This window comes from Ranitomeya variabilis, chromosome 1, assembly GCF_051348905.1.
Source record: "Ranitomeya variabilis isolate aRanVar5 chromosome 1, aRanVar5.hap1, whole genome shotgun sequence".
Taxonomy (NCBI): Eukaryota; Metazoa; Chordata; class Amphibia; order Anura; family Dendrobatidae; genus Ranitomeya; species Ranitomeya variabilis.
In genome coordinates this window covers 1110778639-1110805901 of record NC_135232.1, presented here as the reverse complement: position 1 = coordinate 1110805901, position 27263 = coordinate 1110778639, and the positions used below count along the sequence as shown (strand labels likewise).

The following is a 27263-nucleotide window of genomic DNA, read 5'->3' as shown; positions in this document are numbered from 1 at the left end:
TATGCGGCTGCACACTCCGCTCTGGAGTGCCGACGCCAGAACTTGGTTCCCACATGCGAGACACGGACGTGTTTCTCGCATGTGGAAACAAGCCCTAACAGAACAGTCTGAAATCCTTTTTCCAATCTCCTCTCGGCTGATTTACAGCCGCGGACCACGTCAAAGGTGAATGCGCAATGAAACAAAATAGGCCTGGTGCAAAATTGGTACAGAAACCCAATCGCAAAAATGATTTTTAGCCTCAAATATATAAAAAAAAACCAGGAGAAAACCCCCGTTAAGGAAACGTATATATTAGGTATATATTAGCCTGCAATGTAAAAGCTGATTGGTCGGCAGGGAGAGATCCAGACGCCGTCTACGTGTAGGAGGTCCGTGTATACAGTACAACCTGTACATTGCAATCACCTCCCAGCCCCCATCGGACCCCTCCCTTCCCGCTCAAAGTGCTTGAAATACTGACTCCGGGAAGCGTCGCTGCCTTTATTCTCTTGTACAAATACTAATTAATTCTGAAAAATAAACTAGATGATCTCTGGTAATCAAAAATATCTGACCTGCTTTATATCTCCCGTGTATTCGTGTAATACTTAGTAATGGAATGATAGGACTGCCAAATTGGGGCCACTTTTTTTTTTTTATGCTACTACCATAAGGATTCCACCAGAGGCTAGTTGGGGGTCTCCGAGTGCTGTGTAGGGGGCCGCTCAGCACTAAAGCTCCTTCTTCAGGACATAGCAATGGATCGAGTCCCGGCTGAGCGGCGGGTAACCTTTCTTTTCTTGCAGTTGTTTCCATTGTTGTTGTTTTTTTAGTTTTTTTTCTTCTTTTTCTATACATATAAGTGCCTTCAGCTGGGTGGTCCTGAGTTGGTCCAGTCATTTGGCCACTATAAGAGGCTGGAATTAAGTCTCAGGGAATGTGGGGTGTAGCCGCTGTCGCTCGAGCTGCTCTGCAAACTGTAGTGGTCGTCGACATCGCTGGCGCTTCCCACGCTGTCCATCTCACCCGCTGCAAACTCCATGCCTTCAATGTCCACTTCTGAAAAGACAAGGAGAATGGGGACGGTTACGGCACGACGATACGTAGCCAGAAACACCACACAATCATTGCTGAGGCCTACTAACCCCGAAAACTGCACTTTCCTCCACCAACACCCAACCTCCATTTTCTAACTTGCTTAGAAGTTTAGCGTTTTGTTTTTATTTATTTTTTTGCATTGTTTTTTTCCCTAAAAACAAGTCTGTGCAGTATGGAGGGGCAGTATATTATATAGCAGAGAGAACTTTCTGTGATCCTTCGCGTACATTTAGCTACACTGAGGCAGGAAGACTAGGTGGAGAATACATAAAAAATGGATGCGCAGTGTATTAACCGTGGTAAACCTTCCCATAAGGAACTAAGTAAAATGATCAAATACATCCATTAAAGGGGTTGTCTGGCCTTAGGCTTATGAATTCTCACATTGCGCACACTGTACGCTGTTAGGATTCTCCGGTGCCGTGACTGAGTGGTCCTGAGACTGCAAGTATGAGAATTGCATACCCCCGGCCACATTACGACTAGACTTGTCCAACTTTGCTCAATACACTTCCATTGAGTGAGGTGAGGCTACGCACGACTAGTCGGCATGTGACCGCATGTATGCAAATCACATACGTGTGGTCCCCAGAGGAGAATCTTCAAAGTGTGAGGTGCACGCACTGCGAGGATTCACAAGTTTGCAGTTTGAAGTCTAATGTCGGTTTGTCCATATGGCGGCCCCCAACAGATGATGCTGGGGGGAGATAAGAATCAGACGCGTCCAATTTCGGACTGTCGAGCCTTTTATTCGCAAGGAAATGAGCCAACGCCAGAGGATGAGTCTGGCATCAGCTCTCTCATAGAAGACCTATGCGTGGGAGTGTCGGGGAAGATAGCTGCCGGCTGACTGTCCGTCCGCTATCTAACATTTATGGACGGCCTTTACTCCTTTTGATGGAAAACCCCTATAATTCCAGACCTCTAAACTCCCCTCAAAAAATCAGACCCCCTCCAGAAACATCCCATAGGCCAGAGGTGTCAAACTGCATTCCTCGAGGGCCGCCAACAGGTCATGTTTTCAGGATTTCCTTAGCATTCCACAAGGTGCTGGAATCATTCTGTGCAGGTGATTAAATTATCACCTGTGCAATACAGGGAAATCCTGAAAACATGACCTGTTGGCGGCCCTCGAGGAATGCAGTTTGACACCTCTGCCATAGGCAATGATCTCAGTAATTAAACCCTCTTCCCGCCAGTGATGTCACATGTGCCGTAACGGTGTCATTCTCTGCGAAATGAGAGGCGAGAATGGATCAGATATGCAGGCCAGAGCTGATGTTTGCCCAGTTACAGGCCATCGTCCTGCCCGCTGACCTTCTCCCCCGTACCCGCTGACCGTCTCCCCCGTACCCGCTGACCGTCTCCCCCGTACCCGCTGACCGTCTCCCCCGTACCCGCTGACCGTCTCCCCCGTACCCGCTGACCGTCTCCCCCGTACCCGCTGACCGTCTCCCCCGTACCCGCTGACCGTCTCCCCCGTACCCGCTGACCGTCTCCCCCGTACCCGCTGACCGTCTCCCCCGTACCCGCTGACCGTCTCCCCCGTACCCGCTGACCGTCTCCCCCGTACCCGCTGACCGTCTCCCCCGTACCCGCTGACCGTCTCCCCCGTACCCGCTGGTCTCTGGATCAGAGATAAGGCCAGAATTACTTTATTACTACCCAGAACTGTTCTTGTTCCCAGAAATTTCAAACTCCCTAATCTTAATCTATTTTGACGTATTCATAGAGAAATTACTATTAAGCGACATAATTAATGATTAAAAAAAATATATATATCCACATTAAAAGCTTTAAAGTCACAATGTGAGCTCTGGGGGATATTTAGGGAGGGGGCTAAAAAAGTAAGTGCGCCGCCAATGACTGGAGGGGATATAACGGGAAGATTGATGAGCTGTGGAACCAGGTGAAAGGATTCACAGGAGCTAGTGAGCTGAGAAGATCAGGAGACCATGCCGAGTGTGAAGATCTGAAGATATAGATGATGACCCACTGGGGCGAAACTTGCAGAACTGGATCCTGGAGCCGCATGGGGGAAGCACTGGGCCCGGTCCGTGGATCCTCAGCTGTAAGCCGACCAGCACCGCCTCAAAGTACCGACATCCATCCCCGCTACCCTGTAATGGCCGCAGACATTGGGACGTGGCCCTCACCTTGTTCGGAGTCCGTGGATATGATGGAGCCCATACTGTCAGTGCGCATGCGCTCCATGCCGTGGACGGACAGCTGCTCTAGGCGACGCTTGAGGTAGCGATGTTCTCTCTGAAGCTGCTCTTTGACGTTCAGTGCTTTTCGGTCCTGTTCTTCTAATTTCTGATAGGAAAAGAAGCAAGAACGGATCTGTAGGTTTATTACACTCCTGATAATGGTCCCAAATATACAGGGTCACATAGCAAATAAATAGGAGGTCATGAAGATGATAGATAGATAGATAGATAGATAGATAGATAGATAGATAGATAATAGATGATAGATAATAGATAATAGATAGATAGATAATAGATGATAGATAACAGATGATAGATAATAGATAGATAATAGATAGATAAATACTAGACACACAGGCGTCGCCCACCTTAATGTGCATTTTGGCTCTTTTCAGGAGGCTCAGCGTGGTGTGTCTGTTACTGTCGGGTCCCAGCGGCACAAGCTGCTTCAGCTGCTCCAGGTAGAGCCTCAGCTTTGCTCGCCTAGAGATATGGGCACAGACGCTGCATTAGTGAGGCCGGGCCGGCCATCTCCCACCGCGGTATATACATATATAGACAATCACTGAGGGTAGATACAGGTATCACTGCACATCTGGGAACAGCAGTCCCAGCCCTGTTAGATTTCCACTTTCAGAACTGCTAACAATAAATCCTTGCTGCAATAATGATATAATGTCCTCTGAATACGTCAGATACAACATGGAGATGTCCTTCACCATATTCTGTGTAGATAATATTCATTATAAGAGAAGTAAGAACACAGTAAACATTTGCCTTACATTAAAGTAATTAAAAAAAAAAAATCACACACTGTTGGGTCTAGAAATATTTGGACAGTGACGCAGATGTGCATTTTCACCCGTTTACCAAAATATATTCAATATGCAGTCATAAAACCACTGTGGGCTTGTAGTGGAGACTCTCAGCTTTAATTTAAGGGGATTTACATCCTAATTGGAGTAAGAAATTTCAGCTCTTTAATATGTCGCTGCCTTTTTTAGAAGGGACCAAAAGTATTGAACAATTAGCTCAGAAGCTCTTTAATGGGCTGCAATGGATTTCCCCTAATTAATCCATCACAAATTAAGCAGCTAATAGGTCTGGAGCTGATTCCAGGTGTGGCATTTGCATTTGGAAGCTGTTGCTGTGAACCCACAACATGTGGTCAAATGAGCTCTCAATGGAAGACAAACAGACCATCATTAGGATGAAAAAAAAGAAGAAATGCATCAGAGGGATAGCGGATACATTAGGAGAGACCATGTTAACAGTTTGGTACATTCTATCAAAAAAATAGAATGTACTGATGAGCTTGGGAAATCAAAAAGGCCTGCACGTCCACAACAGTGTTGGATGATCGCAGAATCCTTTCCATTGTGAAGAAAAACCCCTTCATAACATCCACACAAGTGAGGAACCCTCTCCAGGAAGTCGGTGTCTCAGCATCTAAGTCTACCACAAAGAGAGTACTTCATGGGAGCAAATACGGAGGAAGGCGCCAACCAATAATCCCACTAAAAATAGAAAGATTAGACTTGGCCATAAAACATCTAAAGAAGCCGCACAGTTCTGGAAAAGCATTCACAGGACAGGTGAAACTAAGACCAGCCTGTACCAGAATGATGGGATGGAGAACGTATGGAGAAGGCGTGGTACGGCTCATCATTCTCCGCACAGCACATCCTCTGTGACACATGGTGGAGGCGGTGTGATGGTGTAGGCATGTATGGCTTCCAATGGCACCGGGTCACTAGTGTTTAATGATGATGTGAGTGAAGACAGAAGCAGCCGGATGAATTCTCGAGTGTATAGGGCGAAACTTTCTGCTCAGATTCAACCAAATGCAGCAAGGTTGATTGGACGGAGCATCACAGGACAGAAGGAAAATGTACCCAAAGCATACTGGAAAGCAAAGGGGAATATTCAGCAATGGCCGAGTCATCACCACACCTCCACTAGGGGGTGCTATCTGTATATAGCTGTGTACAGAACACCTCTACTAGTGATGCCCCAGACCTCCACTAGAGGGAGCTATCTGTATATAGCTGTGCACAGATCATCTCCACTAGTGATGCCCCAGACCTCCACTAGAGGGAGCTATCTGTATATAGCTGTGTACAGATCAGATCCACTAGTGATGCCCCAGACCTCCACTAGAGGGTGCTATCTGTATATAGCTGTGCACAGATCAGATCCACTAGTGATGCCCCAGACCTCCACTAGAGGGTGCTATCTGTATATAGCTGTGCACAGATCAGATCCACTAGTGATGCCCCAGACCTCCACTAGAGGGAGCTATCTGTATATAGCTGTGCACAGATCAGATCCACTAGTGATGCCCCAGACCTCCACTAGAGGGTGCTATCTGTATATAGCTGTGCACAGATCAGATCCACTAGTGATGCCCCAGACCTCCACTAGAGGGTGCTATCTGTATATAGCTGTGCACAGATCAGCTCCACTAGTGATGCCCCAGACCTCCACTAGAGGGTGCTATCTGTATATAGCTGTGCACAGATCAGCTCCACTAGTGATGCCCCAGACCTCCACTAGAGGGAGCTATCTGTATATAGCTGTGCACAGATCAGATCCACTAGTGATGCCCCAGACCTCCACTAGAGGGAGCTATCTGTATATAGCTGTGCACAGATCAGCTCCGCTAGTGATGCCCCAGACCTCCACTAGAGGGAGCTATCTGTATGTAGCTGTGTACAGATCAGCTCCGCTAGTGATGCCCCAGACCTCCACTAGGGGGTGCTATCTGTATATAGCTGTGCACAGATCAGCTCCACTAGTGATGCCCCAGACCTCCACTAGAGGGAGCTATCTGTATATAGCTGTGCACAGATCAGCTCCGCTAGTGATGCCCCAGACCTCCACTAGAGGGTGCTATCTGTATATAGCTGTGCACAGATCAGATCCACTAGTGATGCCCCAGACCTCCACTAGAGGGTGCTATCTGTATATAGCTGTGCACAGATCAGATCCACTAGTGATGCCCCAGACCTCCACTAGGGGGAGCTATCTGTATATAGCTGTGCACAGATCAGATCCACTAGTGATGCCCCAGACCTCCACTAGAGGGAGCTATCTGTATGTAGCTGTGCACAGATCAGCTCCGCTAGTGATGCCCCAGACCTCCACTAGAGGGTGCTATCTGTATATAGCTGTGCACAGATCAGCTCCACTAGTGATGCCCCAGACCTCCACTAGAGGGAGCTATCTGTATATAGCTGTGCACAGATCAGCTCCACTAGTGATGCCCCAGACCTCCACTAGAGGGAGCTATCTGTATATAGCTGTGCACAGATCAGCTCCACTAGTGATGCCCCAGACCTCCACTAGAGGGAGCTATCTGTATGTAGCTGTGCACAGATCAGCTCCGCTAGTGATGCCCCAGACGTCCACTAGAGGGAGCTATCTGTATATAGCTGTGCACAGATCAGATCCACTAGTGATGCCCCAGACCTCCACTAGAGGGAGCTATCTGTATATAGCTGTGTACAGATCAGCTCCACTAGTGATGCCCCAGACCTCCACTAGAGGGAGCTATCTGTATATAGCTGTGCACAGATCAGATCCACTAGTGATGCCCCAGACCTCCACTAGAGGGAGCTATCTGTATATAGCTGTGCACAGATCAGCTCCACTAGTGATACCACAGACCTCCACTAGAGGGTGCTATCTGTATATAGCTGTGCACAGATCAGATCCACTAGTGATGCCCCAGACCTCCACTAGAGGGTGCTATCTGTATATAGCTGTGCACAGATCAGATCCACTAGTGATGCCCCAGACCTCCACTAGAGGGTGCTATCTGTATATAGCTGTGCACAGATCAGCTCCGCTAGTGATGCCCCAGACCTCCACTAGAGGGAGCTATCTGTATATAGCTGTGCACAGATCAGATCCACTAGTGATGCCCCAGACCTCCACTAGAGGGAGCTATCTGTATGTAGCTGTGTACAGATCAGCTCCACTAGTGATGCCCCAGACCTCCACTAGAGGGAGCTATCTGTATATAGCTGTGCACAGATCAGCTCCGCTAGTGATGCCCCAGACCTCCACTAGAGGGTGCTATCTGTATATAGCTGTGCACAGATCAGCTCCGCTAGTGATGCCCCAGACCTCCACTAGAGGGTGCTATCTGTATATAGCTGTGCACAGATCAGATCCACTAGTAATGCCCCAGACCTCCACTAGAGGGTGCTATCTGTATATAGCTGTGCACAGATCAGATCCACTAGTGATGCCCCAGACCTCCACTAGAGGGTGCTATCTGTATATAGCTGTGCACAGATCAGATTCGCTAGTGATGCCCCAGACCTCCACTAGGGGGTGCTATCTGTATATAGCTGTGCACAGATCAGATCCACTAGTGATGCCCCAGACCTCCACTAGAGGGAGCTATCTGTATATAGCTGTGCACATGTCAGATCCACTAGTGATGCCCCAGACCTCCACTAGAGGGAGCTATCTGTATATAGCTGTGCACAGATCAGATCCACTAGTGATGCCCCAGACCTCCACTAGAGGGAGCTATCTGTATATAGCTGTGCACAGATCAGATCCACTAGTGATGCCCCAGACCTCCACTAGAGGGTGCTATCTGTATATAGCTGTGCACAGATCAGATCCACTAGTGATGCCCCAGACCTCCACTAGAGGGAGCTATCTGTATATAGCTGTGTACAGATCAGCTCCGCTAGTGATGCCCCAGACCTCCACTAGAGGGAGCTATCTGTATATAGCTGTGCACAGATCAGCTCCACTAGTGATGCCCCAGACCTCCACTAGAGGGAGCTATCTGTATATAGCTGTGTACAGATCAGCTCCGCTAGTGATGCCCCAGACCTCCACTAGAGGGAGCCTATCTGTATATAGCTGTGCACAGATCAGCTCCACTAGTGATGCCCCAGACCTCCACTAGAGGGTGCTATCTGTATGTAGCTGTGTACAGATCAGCTCCGCTAGTGATGCCCCAGACCTCCACTAGGGGGTGCTATCTGTATATAGCTGTGCACAGATCAGATCCACTAGTGATGCCCCAGACCTCCACTAGGGGGTGCTATCTGTATATAGCTGTGCACAGATCAGATCCACTAGTGATGCCCCAGACCTCCACTAGGGGGTGCTATCTGTATATAGCTGTGCACAGATCAGATCCACTAGTGATGCCCCAGACCTCCACTAGGGGGTGCTATCTGTATATAGCTGTGCACAGATCAGATCCACTAGTGATGCCCCAGACCTCCACTAGAGGGAGCTATCTGTATATAGCTGTGCACAGATCAGATCCACTAGTGATGCCCCAGACCTCCACTAGAGGGAGCTATCTGTATATAGCTGTGCACAGATCAGATCCACTAGTGATGCCCCAGACCTCCACTAGGGGGTGCTATCTGTATATAGCTGTGTACAGATCAGCTCCACTAGTGATGCCCCAGACCTCCACTAGAGGGAGCTATCTGTATATAGCTGTGCACAGATCAGATCCACTAGTGATGCCCCAGACCTCCACTAGAGGGAGCTATCTGTATATAGCTGTGCACAGATCAGCTCCACTAGTGATGCACCAGACCTTCACTAGGGGGTACTATCTGTATATAGCTGTGCACAGATCAGATCCACTAGTGATGCCCCAGACCTCCACTAGGGGGAGCTATCTGTATATAGCTGTGTACAGATCAGATCCACTAGTGATGCCCCAGACCTCCACTAGAGGGAGCTATCTGTATGTAGCTGTGCACAGATCAGATCCACTAGTGATGCCCCAGACCTCCACTAGGGGGTGCTATCTGTATATAGCTGTGTACAGATCAGCTCCACTAGTGATGCCCCAGACCTCCACTAGAGGGAGCTATCTGTATATAGCTGTGCACAGATCAGCTCCGCTAGTGATGCCCCTGTCCTCCACTAGAGGGAGCTATCTGTATATAGCTGTGCACAGATCAGCTCCACTAGTGATGCCCCAGACCTCCACTAGAGGGTGCTATCTGTATATAGCTGTGCACAGATCAGATCCACTAGTGATGCCCCAGACCTCCACTAGAGGGAGCTATCTGTATATAGCTGTGTACAGATCAGATCCACTAGTGATGCCCCAGACCTCCACTAGAGGGAGCTATCTGTATATAGCTGTGCACAGATCAGATCCACTAGTGATGCCCCAGACCTCCACTAGGGGGTGCTATCTGTATATAGCTGTGCACAGATCAGATCCACTAGTGATGCCCCAGACCTCCACTAGAGGGAGCTATCTGTATATAGCTGTGCACAGATCAGCTCCGCTAGTGATGCCCCAGACCTCCACTAGAGGGTGCTATCTGTATATAGCTGTGCACAGATCAGATCCACTAGTGATGCCCCAGACCTCCACTAGAGGGTGCTATCTGTATATAGCTGTGCACAGATCAGATCCACTAGTGATGCCCCAGACCTCCACTAGGGGGAGCTATCTGTATATAGCTGTGCACAGATCAGATCCACTAGTGATGCCCCAGACCTCCACTAGAGGGAGCTATCTGTATGTAGCTGTGCACAGATCAGCTCCGCTAGTGATGCCCCAGACCTCCACTAGAGGGTGCTATCTGTATATAGCTGTGCACAGATCAGCTCCACTAGTGATGCCCCAGACCTCCACTAGAGGGAGCTATCTGTATATAGCTGTGTACAGATCAGCTCCACTAGTGATGCCCCAGACCTCCACTAGAGGGAGCTATCTGTATATAGCTGTGCACAGATCAGATCCACTAGTGATGCCCCAGACCTCCACTAGAGGGTGCTATCTGTATATAGCTGTGCACAGATCAGCTCCACTAGTGATGCCCCAGACCTCCACTAGAGGGAGCTATCTGTATATAGCTGTGCACAGATCAGCTCCACTAGTGATGCCCCAGACCTCCACTAGAGGGAGCTATCTGTATATAGCTGTGCACAGATCAGCTCCACTAGTGATGCCCCAGACCTCCACTAGAGGGAGCTATCTGTATATAGCTGTGCACAGATCAGCTCCACTAGTGATGCCCCAGACCTCCACTAGAGGGAGCTATCTGTATGTAGCTGTGCACAGATCAGCTCCGCTAGTGATGCCCCAGACGTCCACTAGAGGGAGCTATCTGTATATAGCTGTGCACAGATCAGATCCACTAGTGATGCCCCAGACCTCCACTAGAGGGAGCTATCTGTATATAGCTGTGTACAGATCAGCTCCACTAGTGATGCCCCAGACGTCCACTAGAGGGAGCTATCTGTATATAGCTGTGCACAGATCAGATCCACTAGTGATGCCCCAGACCTCCACTAGAGGGAGCTATCTGTATATAGCTGTGTACAGATCAGCTCCACTAGTGATGCCCCAGACCTCCACTAGAGGGAGCTATCTGTATATAGCTGTGCACAGATCAGATCCACTAGTGATGCCCCAGACCTCCACTAGAGGGAGCTATCTGTATATAGCTGTGCACAGATCAGCTCCACTAGTGATGCCCCAGACCTCCACTAGAGGGAGCTATCTGTATATAGCTGTGCACAGATCAGATCCACTAGTGATGCCCCAGACCTCCACTAGAGGGAGCTATCTGTATATAGCTGTGCACAGATCAGATCCACTAGTGATGCCCCAGACCTCCACTAGGGGGTGCTATCTGTATATAGCTGTGCACAGATCAGATCCACTAGTGATGCCCCAGACCTCCACTAGAGGGAGCTATCTGTATATAGCTGTGCACAGATCAGCTCCACTAGTGATACCCCAGACCTCCACTAGAGGGTGCTATCTGTATATAGCTGTGCACAGATCAGCTCCACTAGTGATGCCCCAGACCTCCACTAGAGGGTGCTATCTGTATATAGCTGTGCACAGATCAGATCCACTAGTGATGCCCCAGACCTCCACTAGAGGGTGCTATCTGTATATAGCTGTGCACAGATCAGATCCACTAGTGATGCCCCAGACCTCCACTAGAGGGTGCTATCTGTATATAGCTGTGCACAGATCAGATCCACTAGTGATGCCCCAGACCTCCACTAGAGGGTGCTATCTGTATATAGCTGTGCACAGATCAGCTCCGCTAGTGATGCCCCAGACCTCCACTAGAGGGTGCTATCTGTATATAGCTGTGCACATGTCAGATCCACTAGTGATGCCCCAGACCTCCACTAGGGGGAGCTATCTGTATATAGCTGTGCACAGATCAGATCCACTAGTGATGCCCCAGACCTCCACTAGAGGGTGCTATCTGTATATAGCTGTGCACAGATCAGATCCACTAGTGATGCCCCAGACCTCCACTAGAGGGTGCTATCTGTATATAGCTGTGCACAGATCAGATCCGCTAGTGATGCCCCAGACCTCCACTAGGGGGTGCTATCTGTATATAGCTGTGCACAGATCAGATCCACTAGTGATGCCCCAGACCTCCACTAGAGGGTGCTATCTGTATATAGCTGTGCACAGATCAGATCCACTAGTGATGCCCCAGACCTCCACTAGAGGGTGCTATCTGTATATAGCTGTGCACAGATCAGATCCACTAGTGATGCCCCAGACCTCCACTAGAGGGAGCTATCTGTATATAGCTGTGCACAGATCAGATCCACTAGTGATGCCCCAGACCTCCACTAGAGGGAGCTATCTGTATATAGCTGTGCACAGATCAGATCCACTAGTGATGCCCCAGACCTCCACTAGAGGGTGCTATCTGTATATAGCTGTGCACAGATCAGATCCACTAGTGATGCCCCAGACCTCCACTAGAGGGAGCTATCTGTATATAGCTGTGCACAGATCAGATCCACTAGTGATGCCCCAGACCTCCACTAGAGGGTGCTATCTGTATATAGCTGTGCACAGATCAGATCCACTAGTGATGCCCCAGACCTCCACTAGAGGGTGCTATCTGTATATAGCTGTGCACAGATCAGCTCCACTAGTGATGCCCCAGACCTCCACTAGAGGGTGCTATCTGTATATAGCTGTGCACAGATCAGCTCCACTAGTGATGCCCCAGACCTCCACTAGAGGGAGCTATCTGTATATAGCTGTGCACAGATCAGATCCACTAGTGATGCCCCAGACCTCCACTAGAGGGAGCTATCTGTATATAGCTGTGCACAGATCAGCTCCGCTAGTGATGCCCCAGACCTCCACTAGAGGGAGCTATCTGTATGTAGCTGTGTACAGATCAGCTCCGCTAGTGATGCCCCAGACCTCCACTAGGGGGTGCTATCTGTATATAGCTGTGCACAGATCAGCTCCACTAGTGATGCCCCAGACCTCCACTAGAGGGAGCTATCTGTATATAGCTGTGCACAGATCAGCTCCGCTAGTGATGCCCCAGACCTCCACTAGAGGGTGCTATCTGTATATAGCTGTGCACAGATCAGATCCACTAGTGATGCCCCAGACCTCCACTAGAGGGTGCTATCTGTATATAGCTGTGCACAGATCAGATCCACTAGTGATGCCCCAGACCTCCACTAGGGGGAGCTATCTGTATATAGCTGTGCACAGATCAGATCCACTAGTGATGCCCCAGACCTCCACTAGAGGGAGCTATCTGTATGTAGCTGTGCACAGATCAGCTCCGCTAGTGATGCCCCAGACCTCCACTAGAGGGTGCTATCTGTATATAGCTGTGCACAGATCAGCTCCACTAGTGATGCCCCAGACCTCCACTAGAGGGAGCTATCTGTATATAGCTGTGCACAGATCAGCTCCACTAGTGATGCCCCAGACCTCCACTAGAGGGAGCTATCTGTATATAGCTGTGCACAGATCAGCTCCACTAGTGATGCCCCAGACCTCCACTAGAGGGAGCTATCTGTATGTAGCTGTGCACAGATCAGCTCCGCTAGTGATGCCCCAGACGTCCACTAGAGGGAGCTATCTGTATATAGCTGTGCACAGATCAGATCCACTAGTGATGCCCCAGACCTCCACTAGAGGGAGCTATCTGTATATAGCTGTGTACAGATCAGCTCCACTAGTGATGCCCCAGACCTCCACTAGAGGGAGCTATCTGTATATAGCTGTGCACAGATCAGATCCACTAGTGATGCCCCAGACCTCCACTAGAGGGAGCTATCTGTATATAGCTGTGCACAGATCAGCTCCACTAGTGATACCACAGACCTCCACTAGAGGGTGCTATCTGTATATAGCTGTGCACAGATCAGATCCACTAGTGATGCCCCAGACCTCCACTAGAGGGTGCTATCTGTATATAGCTGTGCACAGATCAGATCCACTAGTGATGCCCCAGACCTCCACTAGAGGGTGCTATCTGTATATAGCTGTGCACAGATCAGCTCCGCTAGTGATGCCCCAGACCTCCACTAGAGGGTGCTATCTGTATATAGCTGTGCACAGATCAGATCCACTAGTGATGCCCCAGACCTCCACTAGAGGGAGCTATCTGTATGTAGCTGTGTACAGATCAGCTCCACTAGTGATGCCCCAGACCTCCACTAGAGGGAGCTATCTGTATATAGCTGTGCACAGATCAGCTCCGCTAGTGATGCCCCAGACCTCCACTAGAGGGTGCTATCTGTATATAGCTGTGCACAGATCAGATCCACTAGTGATGCCCCAGACCTCCACTAGAGGGTGCTATCTGTATATAGCTGTGCACAGATCAGCTCCGCTAGTGATGCCCCAGACCTCCACTAGAGGGTGCTATCTGTATATAGCTGTGCACAGATCAGATCCACTAGTAATGCCCCAGACCTCCACTAGAGGGTGCTATCTGTATATAGCTGTGCACAGATCAGATCCACTAGTGATGCCCCAGACCTCCACTAGAGGGTGCTATCTGTATATAGCTGTGCACAGATCAGATCCGCTAGTGATGCCCCAGACCTTCACTAGGGGGTGCTATCTGTATATAGCTGTGCACAGATCAGATCCACTAGTGATGCCCCAGACCTCCACTAGAGGGAGCTATCTGTATATAGCTGTGCACATGTCAGATCCACTAGTGATGCCCCAGACCTCCACTAGAGGGAGCTATCTGTATATAGCTGTGCACAGATCAGATCCACTAGTGATGCCCCAGACCTCCACTAGAGGGAGCTATCTGTATATAGCTGTGCACAGATCAGATCCACTAGTGATGCCCCAGACCTCCACTAGAGGGTGCTATCTGTATATAGCTGTGCACAGATCAGATCCACTAGTGATGCCCCAGACCTCCACTAGAGGGAGCTATCTGTATATAGCTGTGTACAGATCAGCTCCGCTAGTGATGCCCCAGACCTCCACTAGAGGGAGCTATCTGTATATAGCTGTGCACAGATCAGCTCCACTAGTGATGCCCCAGACCTCCACTAGAGGGAGCTATCTGTATATAGCTGTGTACAGATCAGCTCCGCTAGTGATGCCCCAGACCTCCACTAGAGGGAGCCTATCTGTATATAGCTGTGCACAGATCAGCTCCACTAGTGATGCCCCAGACCTCCACTAGAGGGAGCTATCTGTATGTAGCTGTGTACAGATCAGCTCCGCTAGTGATGCCCCAGACCTCCACTAGGGGGTGCTATCTGTATATAGCTGTGCACAGATCAGATCCACTAGTGATGCCCCAGACCTCCACTAGGGGGTGCTATCTGTATATAGCTGTGCACAGATCAGATCCACTAGTGATGCCCCAGACCTCCACTAGGGGGTGCTATCTGTATATAGCTGTGCACAGATCAGATCCACTAGTGATGCCCCAGACCTCCACTAGAGGGAGCTATCTGTATATAGCTGTGCACAGATCAGATCCACTAGTGATGCCCCAGACCTCCACTAGAGGGAGCTATCTGTATCTAGCTGTGCACAGATCAGATCCACTAGTGATGCCCCAGACCTCCACTAGAGGGAGCTATCTGTATATAGCTGTGTACAGATCAGCTCCACTAGTGATGCCCCAGACCTCCACTAGAGGGAGCTATCTGTATATAGCTGTGCACAGATCAGATCCACTAGTGATGCCCCAGACCTCCACTAGAGGGAGCTATCTGTATATAGCTGTGCACAGATCAGCTCCACTAGTGATGCACCAGACCTTCACTAGGGGGTACTATCTGTATATAGCTGTGCACAGATCAGATCCACTAGTGATGCCCCAGACCTCCACTAGGGGGAGCTATCTGTATATAGCTGTGTACAGATCAGATCCACTAGTGATGCCCCAGACCTCCACTAGAGGGAGCTATCTGTATGTAGCTGTGCACAGATCAGATCCACTAGTGATGCCCCAGACCTCCACTAGGGGGTGCTATCTGTATATAGCTGTGTACAGATCAGCTCCACTAGTGATGCCCCAGACCTCCACTAGAGGGAGCTATCTGTATATAGCTGTGCACAGATCAGCTCCGCTAGTGATGCCCCTGTCCTCCACTAGAGGGAGCTATCTGTATATAGCTGTGCACAGATCAGCTCCACTAGTGATGCCCCAGACCTCCACTAGAGGGTGCTATCTGTATATAGCTGTGCACAGATCAGATCCACTAGTGATGCCCCAGACCTCCACTAGAGGGAGCTATCTGTATATAGCTGTGTACAGATCAGATCCACTAGTGATGCCCCAGACCTCCACTAGAGGGAGCTATCTGTATATAGCTGTGCACAGATCAGATCCACTAGTGATGCCCCAGACCTCCACTAGGGGGTGCTATCTGTATATAGCTGTGCACAGATCAGATCCACTAGTGATGCCCCAGACCTCCACTAGAGGGAGCTATCTGTATATAGCTGTGCACAGATCAGCTCCGCTAGTGATGCCCCAGACCTCCACTAGAGGGTGCTATCTGTATATAGCTGTGCACAGATCAGATCCACTAGTGATGCCCCAGACCTCCACTAGAGGGTGCTATCTGTATATAGCTGTGCACAGATCAGATCCACTAGTGATGCCCCAGACCTCCACTAGGGGGAGCTATCTGTATATAGCTGTGCACAGATCAGATCCACTAGTGATGCCCCAGACCTCCACTAGAGGGAGCTATCTGTATGTAGCTGTGCACAGATCAGCTCCGCTAGTGATGCCCCAGACCTCCACTAGAGGGTGCTATCTGTATATAGCTGTGCACAGATCAGCTCCACTAGTGATGCCCCAGACCTCCACTAGAGGGAGCTATCTGTATATAGCTGTGTACAGATCAGCTCCACTAGTGATGCCCCAGACCTCCACTAGAGGGAGCTATCTGTATATAGCTGTGCACAGATCAGATCCACTAGTGATGCCCCAGACCTCCACTAGAGGGTGCTATCTGTATATAGCTGTGCACAGATCAGCTCCACTAGTGATGCCCCAGACCTCCACTAGAGGGAGCTATCTGTATATAGCTGTGCACAGATCAGCTCCACTAGTGATGCCCCAGACCTCCACTAGAGGGAGCTATCTGTATATAGCTGTGCACAGATCAGCTCCACTAGTGATGCCCCAGACCTCCACTAGAGGGAGCTATCTGTATATAGCTGTGCACAGATCAGCTCCACTAGTGATGCCCCAGACCTCCACTAGAGGGAGCTATCTGTATGTAGCTGTGCACAGATCAGCTCCGCTAGTGATGCCCCAGACGTCCACTAGAGGGAGCTATCTGTATATAGCTGTGCACAGATCAGATCCACTAGTGATGCCCCAGACCTCCACTAGAGGGAGCTATCTGTATATAGCTGTGTACAGATCAGCTCCACTAGTGATGCCCCAGACGTCCACTAGAGGGAGCTATCTGTATATAGCTGTGCACAGATCAGATCCACTAGTGATGCCCCAGACCTCCACTAGAGGGAGCTATCTGTATATAGCTGTGTACAGATCAGCTCCACTAGTGATGCCCCAGACCTCCACTAGAGGGAGCTATCTGTATATAGCTGTGCACAGATCAGATCCACTAGTGATGCCCCAGACCTCCACTAGAGGGAGCTATCTGTATATAGCTGTGCACAGATCAGATCCACTAGTGATGCCCCAGACCTCCACTAGAGGGAGCTATCTGTATATAGCTGTGCACAGATCAGATCCACTAGTGATGCCCCAGACCTCCACTAGAGGGAGCTATCTGTATATAGCTGTGCACAGATCAGATCCACTAGTGATGCCCCAGACCTCCACTAGAGGGAGCTATCTGTATATAGCTGTGCACAGATCAGCTCCACTAGTGATGCCCCAGACCTCCACTAGAGGGAGCTATCTGTATATAGCTGTGCACAGATCAGATCCACTAGTGATGCCCCAGACCTCCACTAGAGGGAGCTATCTGTATATAGCTGTGCACAGATCAGATCCACTAGTGATGCCCCAGACCTCCACTAGGGGGTGCTATCTGTATATAGCTGTGCACAGATCAGATCCACTAGTGATGCCCCAGACCTCCACTAGAGGGAGCTATCTGTATATAGCTGTGCACAGATCAGATCCACTAGTGATGCCCCAGACCTCCACTAGAGGGAGCTATCTGTATATAGCTGTGCACAGATCAGCTCCACTAGTGATACCACAGACCTCCACTAGAGGGTGCTATCTGTATATAGCTGTGCACAGATCAGATCCACTAGTGATGCCCCAGACCTCCACTAGAGGGTGCTATCTGTATATAGCTGTGCACAGATCAGATCCACTAGTGATGCCCCAGACCTCCACTAGAGGGTGCTATCTGTATATAGCTGTGCACAGATCAGATCCACTAGTGATGCCCCAGACCTCCACTAGAGGGTGCTATCTGTATATAGCTGTGCACAGATCAGCTCCGCTAGTGATGCCCCAGACCTCCACTAGAGGGTGCTATCTGTATATAGCTGTGCACAGATCAGATCCACTAGTGATGCCCCAGACCTCCACTAGAGGGTGCTATCTGTATATAGCTGTGCACAGATCAGATCCACTAGTGATGCCCCAGACCTCCACTAGAGGGTGCTATCTGTATATAGCTGTGCACAGATCAGATCCGCTAGTGATGCCCCAGACCTCCACTAGGGGGTGCTATCTGTATATAGCTGTGCACAGATCAGATCCACTAGTGATGCCCCAGACCTCCACTAGAGGGAGCTATCTGTATATAGCTGTGCACATGTCAGATCCACTAGTGATGCCCCAGACCTCCACTAGAGGGAGCTATCTGTATATAGCTGTGCACAGATCAGATCCACTAGTGATGCCCCAGACCTCCACTAGAGGGAGCTATCTGTATATAGCTGTGCACAGATCAGATCCACTAGTGATGCCCCAGACCTCCACTAGAGGGTGCTATCTGTATATAGCTGTGCACAGATCAGATCCACTAGTGATGCCCCAGACCTCCACTAGAGGGAGCTATCTGTATATAGCTGTGTACAGATCAGCTCCGCTAGTGATGCCCCAGACCTCCACTAGAGGGAGCTATCTGTATATAGCTGTGCACAGATCAGCTCCACTAGTGATGCCCCAGACCTCCACTAGAGGGAGCTATCTGTATATAGCTGTGTACAGATCAGCTCCGCTAGTGATGCCCCAGACCTCCACTAGAGGGAGCCTATCTGTATATAGCTGTGCACAGATCAGCTCCACTAGTGATGCCCCAGACCTCCACTAGAGGGAGCTATCTGTATGTAGCTGTGTACAGATCAGCTCCGCTAGTGATGCCCCAGACCTCCACTAGGGGGTGCTATCTGTATATAGCTGTGCACAGATCAGATCCACTAGTGATGCCCCAGACCTCCACTAGGGGGTGCTATCTGTATATAGCTGTGCACAGATCAGATCCACTAGTGATGCCCCAGACCTCCACTAGGGGGTGCTATCTGTATATAGCTGTGCACAGATCAGATCCACTAGTGATGCCCCAGACCTCCACTAGAGGGAGCTATCTGTATATAGCTGTGCACAGATCAGATCCACTAGTGATGCCCCAGACCTCCACTAGAGGGAGCTATCTGTATATAGCTGTGCACAGATCAGATCCACTAGTGATGCCCCAGACCTCCACTAGGGGGAGCTATCTGTATATAGCTGTGCACAGATCAGCTCCGCTAGTGATGCCCCAGACCTCCACTAGAGGGAGCTATCTGTATATAGCTGTGTACAGATCAGCTCCACTAGTGATGCCCCAGACCTCCACTAGGGGGTGCTATCTGTATATAGCTGTGTACAGATCAGCTCCACTAGTGATGCCCCAGACCTCCACTAGAGGGAGCTATCTGTATATAGCTGTGCACAGATCAGATCCACTAGTGATGCCCCAGACCTCCACTAGAGGGAGCTATCTGTATATAGCTGTGTACAGATCAGATCCACTAGTGATGCCCCAGACCTCCACTAGAGGGAGCTATCTGTATGTAGCTGTGCACAGATCAGATCCACTAGTGATGCCCCAGACCTCCACTAGGGGGTGCTATCTGTATATAGCTGTGTACAGATCAGCTCCACTAGTGATGCCCCAGACCTCCACTAGAGGGAGCTATCTGTATATAGCTGTGCACAGATCAGATCCACTAGTGATGCCCCAGACCTCCACTAGAGGGAGCTATCTGTATATAGCTGTGTACAGATCAGATCCACTAGTGATGCCCCAGACCTCCACTAGAGGGAGCTATCTGTATATAGCTGTGCACAGATCAGATCCACTAGTGATGCCCCAGACCTCCACTAGGGGGTGCTATCTGTATATAGCTGTGTACAGATCAGCTCCACTAGTGATGCCCCAGACCTCCACTAGAGGGAGCTATCTGTATATAGCTGTGCACAGATCAGATCCACTAGTGATGCCCCAGACCTCCACTAGAGGGTGCTATCTGTCTATAGCTGTGCACAGATCAGCTCCACTAGTGATGCCCCAGACGTCCACTAGAGGGAGCTATCTGTATGTAGCTGTGTACAGATCAGCTCCACTAGTGATGCCCCAGACCTCCACTAGAGGGAGCTATCTGTATATAGCTGTGTACAGATCAGATCCACTAGTGATGCCCCAGACCTCCACTACAGGGTGCTATCTGTATATAGCTGTGTACAGATCAGCTCCACTAGTGATGCCCCAGACCTCCACTAGAGGGAGCTATCTGTATATAGCTGTGTACAGATCAGCTCCACTAGTGATGCCCCAGACCTCCACTAGAGGGAGCTATCTGTATATAGCTGTGTACAGATCAGCTCCACTAGTGATGCCCCAGACCTCCACTAGAGGGAGCTATCTGTATATAGCTGTGTACAGATCAGCTCCACTAGTGATGCCCCAGACCTCCACTAGAGGGTGCTATCTGTATATAGCTGTGTACAGATCAGCTCCACTAGTGATGCCCCAGACCTCCACTAGAGGGAGCCATCTGTATGTAGCTGTGCACAGATCAGATCCACTAGTGATGCCCCAGACCTCCACTAGAGGGTGCTATCTGTATATAGCTGTGTACAGATCAGCTCCACTAGTGATGCCCCAGACCTCCACTAGAGGGAGCTATCTGTATATAGCTGTGCACAGATCAGATCCACTAGTGATGCCCCAGACCTCCACTAGAGGGAGCTATCTGTATATAGCTGTGTACAGATCAGATCCGCTAGTGATGCCCCAGACCTCCACTAGAGGGAGCTATCTGTATATAGCTGTGCACAGATACGCTAGTGATGCCCCTGTCCTCCACTAGAGGGAGCTATCTGTATATAGCTGTGTACAGATCAGATCCGCTAGTGATGCCCCAGACCTCCACTAGAGGGTGCTATCTGTATATAGCTGTGCACAGGTCAGATCCACTAGTGATGCCCCAGACCTCCACTAGAGGGAGCTATCTGTATATAGCTGTGCACAGATACGCTAGTGATGCCCCAGACCTCCACTAGAGGGTGCTATCTGTATATAGCTGTGCACAGATACGCTAGTGATGCCCCAGACCTCCACTAGAGGGTGCTATCTGTATATAGCTGTGCACAGATCAGCTCCACTAGTGATGCCCCAGACCTCCACTAGAGGGAGCTATCTGTATATAGCTGTGCACAGATCAGCTCCACTAGTGATGCCCCAGACCTCCACTAGAGGGTGCTATCTGTATATAGCTGTGCACAGATACGCTAGTGATGCCCCAGACCTCCACTAGAGGGAGCTATCTGTATATAGCTGTGCACAGATACGCTAGTGATGCCCCAGACCTCCACTAGAGGGTGCTATCTGTATATAGCTGTGCACAGATCAGATCCACTAGTGATGCCCCAGACCTCCACTAGAGGGAGCTATCTGTATATAGCTGTGCACAGATCAGATCCACTAGTGATGCCACAGACCTCCACTAGAGGGAGCTATCTGTATATAGCTGTGCACAGATCAGATCCACTAGTGATACCACAGACCTCCACTAGAGGGAGCTATCTGTATATAGCTGTGCACAGATCAGATCCACTAGTGATGCCCCAGACCTCCACTAGAGGGTGCTATCTGTATATAGCTGTGCACAGATCAGCTCCACTAGTGATGCCACAGACCTCCACTAGAGGGTGCTATCTGTATATAGCTGTGCACAGATCAGATCCACTAGTGATGCCCCAGACCTCCACTAGAGGGAGCTATCTGTATATAGCTGTGCACAGATCAGATCCACTAGTGATGCCCCAGACCTCCACTAGAGGGAGCTATCTGTATATAGCTGTGCACAGATCAGCTCCACTAGTGATACCACAGACCTCCACTAGAGGGAGCTATCTGTATATAGCTGTGCACAGATCAGATCCACTAGTGATGCCCCAGACCTCCACTAGAGGGAGCTATCTGTATATAGCTGTGCACAGATCAGATCCACTAGTGATGCCCCAGACCTCCACTAGAGGGTGCTATCTGTATATAGCTGTGCACAGATCAGATCCACTAGTGATGCCCCAGACCTCCACTAGAGGGAGCTATCTGTATATAGCTGTGCACAGATCAGCTCCACTAGTGATACCACAGACCTCCACTAGGGGGTGCTATCTGTATATAGCTGTGCACAGATCAGATCCACTAGTGATGCCCCAGACCTCCACTAGAGGGAGCTATCTGTATATAGCTGTGCACAGATCAGCTAGTGATGCCCCTGTCCTCCACTAGAGGGAGCTATCTGTATATAGCTGTGCACAGATCAGATCCACTAGTGATGCCCCAGACCTCCACTAGAGGGAGCTATCTGTATATAGCTGTGCACAGATCAGATCCACTAGTGATGCCCCAGACCTCCACTAGGGGGAGCTATCTGTATATAGCTGTGCACAGATACGCTAGTGATGCCCCAGACCTCCACTAGAGGGAGCTATCTGTATATAGCTGTGCACAGATCAGATCCACTAGTGATGCCCCAGACCTCCACTAGAGGGAGCTATCTGTATATAGCTGTGCACAGATCAGATCCACTAGTGATGCCCCAGACCTCCACTAGAGGGAGCTATCTGTATATAGCTGTGCACAGATCAGCTAGTGATGCCCCTGTCCTCCACTAGAGGGAGCTATCTGTATATAGCTGTGCACAGATCAGATCCACTAGTGATGCCCCAGACCTCCACTAGAGGGAGCTATCTGTATATAGCTGTGCACAGATCAGATCCACTAGTGATGCCCCAGACCTCCACTAGGGGGAGCTATCTGTATATAGCTGTGCACAGATACGCTAGTGATGCCCCAGACCTCCACTAGAGGGAGCTATCTGTATATAGCTGTGCACAGATCAGATCCACTAGTGATGCCCCAGACCTCCACTAGAGGGAGCTATCTGTATATAGCTGTGCACAGATCAGATCCACTAGTGATACCACAGACCTCCACTAGAGGGAGCTATCTGTATATAGCTGTGCACAGATCCGCTAGTGATGCCCCAGACCTCCACTAGGGGGTGCAATCAATACATTGATTCTACCATAAGCCTCTTCCTTATGGAATGTGTTGACCAATGCTCAGATTTCTGCTTTTAGTTTATTTAGTTTTTATTTCGAAGCTAAAATCCTCTCCTGATCCCGTCCAGTTAAAGGGGTGGTTCAGGGCTTGTTCAGTGTATGAAAGTTTGGTATAGCCTAACCCCGGGACATGGTCTAGGTAGGTTTTCCAGCCTCTGTACATACATAAGAATGTTTTCAGTCACTGGCAGTGAGGTAGGAGATATTGTGAAAGTCATATATGTCCTTAAAATAGAAATCCCCTTTAAGTCGACGTACAGTGTGTGTTCATGGTGGAGCTGCTGCCATTGCCATCCACTGGGGGATCGTCACCCGCGTTGTAGTGGACGTTGCGCCCATTAAATGAGCCTTTATTTTTTGCATTAAAACAGGCCGACCACAAGCTCCAGCGAGTCCTGTAAAGGGCAAGTGAGTCAGACAGCACTGGAAATAGATCTGGAGGCAGGAAAGGCTGGGAGGGAGCAGAGCGGGATGCGGGGAAGGAGCAGAGCGGGGTCCGGGGAAGGAGCAGAGCGGGGTCCGGGGAAGGAGCAGAGCGGGGTCCGGGGAAGGAGCAGAGCGGGGTCTGCGAGGGAGCAGAGCGGGGTCCGGGGAGGGAGCAGAGCGGGGTCTGCGAGGGAGCAGAGCGGGGTCTGCGAGGGAGCAGAGCGGGGTCCGGGGAGGGAGCAGAGCGGGGTCCGGGGAGGGAGCAGAGCGGGGTCCGGGGAGGGAGCAGAGCGGGGTACGGGGAGGGAGCAGAGCGGAGTCTGCGAGGGAGCAGAGCAGGGTCCGGGGAGGGAGCAGAGCAGGGTCTGCGAGGGAGCAGAGCGGGGTCTGCGAGGGAGCAGAGCAGGGTCCGGGGAGGGAGCAGAGCGGGGTCTGCGAGGGAGCAGAGCGGGGTCCGGGGAGGGAGCAGAGCGGGGTCTGCGAGGGAGCAGAGCGGGGTCCGGGGAGGGAGCAGAGCGGGGTCCGGGGAGGGAGCAGAGCGGGGTCCGGGGAGGGAGCAGAGCGGGGTCCGGGGAGGGAGCAGAGCGGGGTCCGGGGAGGGAGCAGAGCGGGGTCCGGGGAGGGAGCAGAGCGGGGTCCGGGGAGGGAGCAGAGCGGGGTCCGGGGAGGGAGCAGAGCAGGGTCCGGGGAGGGAGCAGAGCGGGGTCCGGGGAGGGAGCAGAGCGGGGTCCGGGGAGGGAGCAGAGTGGGGTCCGGGGAGGGAGCAGAGCGGGGTCCGGGGAAGGAGCAGAGCGGGGTCCGGGGAAGGAGCAGAGCGGGGTCCGGGGAAGGAGCAGAGCGGGGTCCGGGGAGGGAGCAGAGCGGGGTCCGGGGAGGGAGCAGAGCGGGGTCTGCGAGGGAGCAGAGCGGGGTCCGGGGAGGGAGCAGAGCGGGGTCCGGGGAGGGAGCAGAGCGGGGTCCGGGGAGGGAGCAGAGCGGGGTCCGGGGAGGGAGCAGAGCGGGGTCCGGGGAGGGAGCAGAGCGGGGTCCGGGGAGGGAGCAGAGCGGGGTCTGCGAGGGAGCAGAGCAGGGTCCGGGGAGGGTGCAGAGCGGGGTCTGCGAGGGAGCAGAGCAGGGTCCGGGGAGGGAGCAGAGCGGGGTCTGCGAGGGAGCAGAACGGGGTCCGGGGAGGGAGCAGAGCGGGGTCCGGGGAGGGAGCAGAGCGGGAGCAGAGCAGGGTCCGGGGAGGGAGCAGAGCGGGGTCTGCGAGGGAGCAGAGCAGGGTCCGGGGAGGGAGCAGAGCGGGGTCTGCAAGGGAGCAGAGCGGGGTCCGGGGAGGGAGCAGAGCGGGGTCTGCGAGGGAGCAGAGCAGGGTCCGGGGAGGGATCAGAGCGGGGTCTGCGAGGGAGCAGAGCGGGGTCCGGGGAGGGAGCAGAGCGGGGTCCGGGGAGGGAGCAGAGCGGGGTCCGGGGAGGGAGCAGAGCGGGGTCCGGGGAGGGAACAGAGCGGGGTCCGGTGACTACACATCACCCTGCTCTCTGCCTGCCGGATACCACAGCCCTCTACCGGAAACAGGGACAGAAACTTTCCAGCAGCTTCCAAAATACAAACTTTCCACAGTCGTCATTAAGCTTTCTACCATTTTGCTGCTGTAAGGCTTTTATCTAGTGGAACGTTTTGAAAAAAAAAATGTGATAGAGCCCCGCCTCTGTTCTGACGGCTGTCCCTTCTCTCAGAGTTAGAGATAGCAGCAGGGATGTGTAGGGGGAGGAGATGTACACAGAGCTCCAGTGTGGAGAGGGAAGAAAGTATCTACAGTCTCAGAGAGGACGGAGAAAACAGACTATGGAAAAGGAAGAAAGGGAAAGAGAAAATTCATGCAGGATAGAGGCTGTGCTGATATATGAGCATATGATATATATGCCTGAATACACATAGACCTCAAGTTCAGCCTATATTACAGAGAGAGACACTCCCCAAAAGAAAAGAAAACTCAAACTCACAAATTGCATATCTGAAAATGAATGCAGAAATGAAGATAGTAGACTGAAACTTAGTGCGATTTTATTAACTGAAGATAACCACTAACCTATGGGAAGGGAAAGAGAAAATTAATGCAGGATAGAGGCTGTGCTGATATATGAGCTAATGAGGACAGCAGCAGCCTGGATACACAAAGACCTCACGTTCAGCCTATATTACAGAGAGAGACACTCCCCCCCAAAAAAAAAAAAAATCTCTGAAACTCTCACAAATGCAAATTGCATATCTGAAAATGAATGCAGAAATGAAGATTGTCGTCTGAAACTTAGGTTAGTGGTTGTTTTCAGTTAATAAAATTGCACTATGGGAAAAAAACAAAACTTCCCAATGTTCCCCTTAAAAGAACGTAGCTGACCCCGAATAATGGTAGCATATCCGCTAAGATAGTCACCAATGTCTGATCTGAAACGGTTGCATTGACAGTGATCTGTTACGCGCTGTGTCACTTTATCTACTGTCGGCTCAGATTTTTTGCATGTAAGTGTATGGACGGCCATTATAGCGCCTCCAGTGTCTGGTGTGAGCAAAGTCTTCGAATTTTAAGCACCCGGTCCCTTTTTATTTGTCCATTAAGTTCACTGAATACAAGGTGGATTAGTAATAAGGTTATTGGGGTCATTTTCCACCTTTACAAGGTGACAGCTCCACCTATAACATAAAGTCTTGGCTGTTAAAGGACAATTTTACTGCAGGAATTAGTGTTACGGCTGTGTAGGTCACAGCACAAGAAGAAAAATGATACCTGTATTGTAGTAATCCGATGTGCCAGCGCTGAGAAATCAAGCTTTGAAGCAAAATGCAAATGAGACTAAGTATGTTCAGGGCGTGTTGAATTCTGAGTAGACTGACACGCCCCCAGTGCACTTCCAGGCTCATTTGCATGTGGCTTCAAAGTTGTATATCTCCGCGCTGGCACATCGGATTTTTACAATACAGGTGTCATTCTTCTTGTTGTACTAAGACCTATACAACCATAGCACTAGTTTTTGAAGTGACAGGTTTCCCCCACTGTCCCCAGTGTAGACAATCAGCATGTGACAGAAGTGTCCATCTTACCTGTGCTTTTCTAGCTCGTTGTGCGATGACCTGTAAAAAAAAAAAAAAAAAAAAAAAAAGAGAATGTCATTAGAAATCTGTTCTACACATGTTGACCACCACTGATTTCTAGTATCGAAAGGCTCTGCAGAGAGACAAGGCCCCTTTGACACGGCTCGGAGGTTTCCGCTACTAAAAAATCTCCCATAACATTCTATGCAAAAGTAGAGTCCTGTATTCACCAAAACAGCAACTAACATGGAAATAATAGAGATAATCAATTGCAGAAAGTTTCCAGACGAGCCCAGGAATCATACATCATGGTGGATTTCATGCACAGGCAAAAGACACTGAGCGCTCATATAATATTGTCAGCGTGGGATGGCCGCCGTCCCAGAAAGTCTCAGCATCTTGGAATGCGGCACATTTGGTAAAACGGATGTCACCCCATGGCATTTGTGAGCAATGGGAATACAAATAAACACTGTGCTTAAAGGGGTGTTTCCATCTGAGTAAGTGATGGCACTGCAGTAGACTATATGCCATCATTTAAATGATCACTGGGGGTCGATTTCTGGAACCTTGCAAAGACAGGGCTTCTGATCATTAAAGGGTCAATAAAAGC

The 27263-nt window shown here is 50.6% G+C and overlaps 1 protein-coding gene across 1 annotated transcript in view; it reads right to left on the bottom strand.

The window, feature by feature from the left end:
• Nucleotides 1–463: 463 nt before the first annotated feature.
• MXD4 (MAX dimerization protein 4) overlaps nucleotides 464–27263 on the bottom strand; it is a 74059-nt gene continuing 47259 nt past the window's right edge. The window contains exons 3-6 of the mRNA XM_077280191.1: nucleotides 26660–26689; nucleotides 3659–3773; nucleotides 3237–3396; nucleotides 464–1041 (exon numbers count right to left, since the gene is read on the bottom strand). Of these exons, the coding sequence (XP_077136306.1) occupies nucleotides 890–1041; nucleotides 3237–3396; nucleotides 3659–3773; nucleotides 26660–26689 (457 nt within the window). The 3' untranslated portion in view covers nucleotides 464–889. The remainder of the gene's footprint in view (nucleotides 1042–3236; nucleotides 3397–3658; nucleotides 3774–26659; nucleotides 26690–27263) is intronic.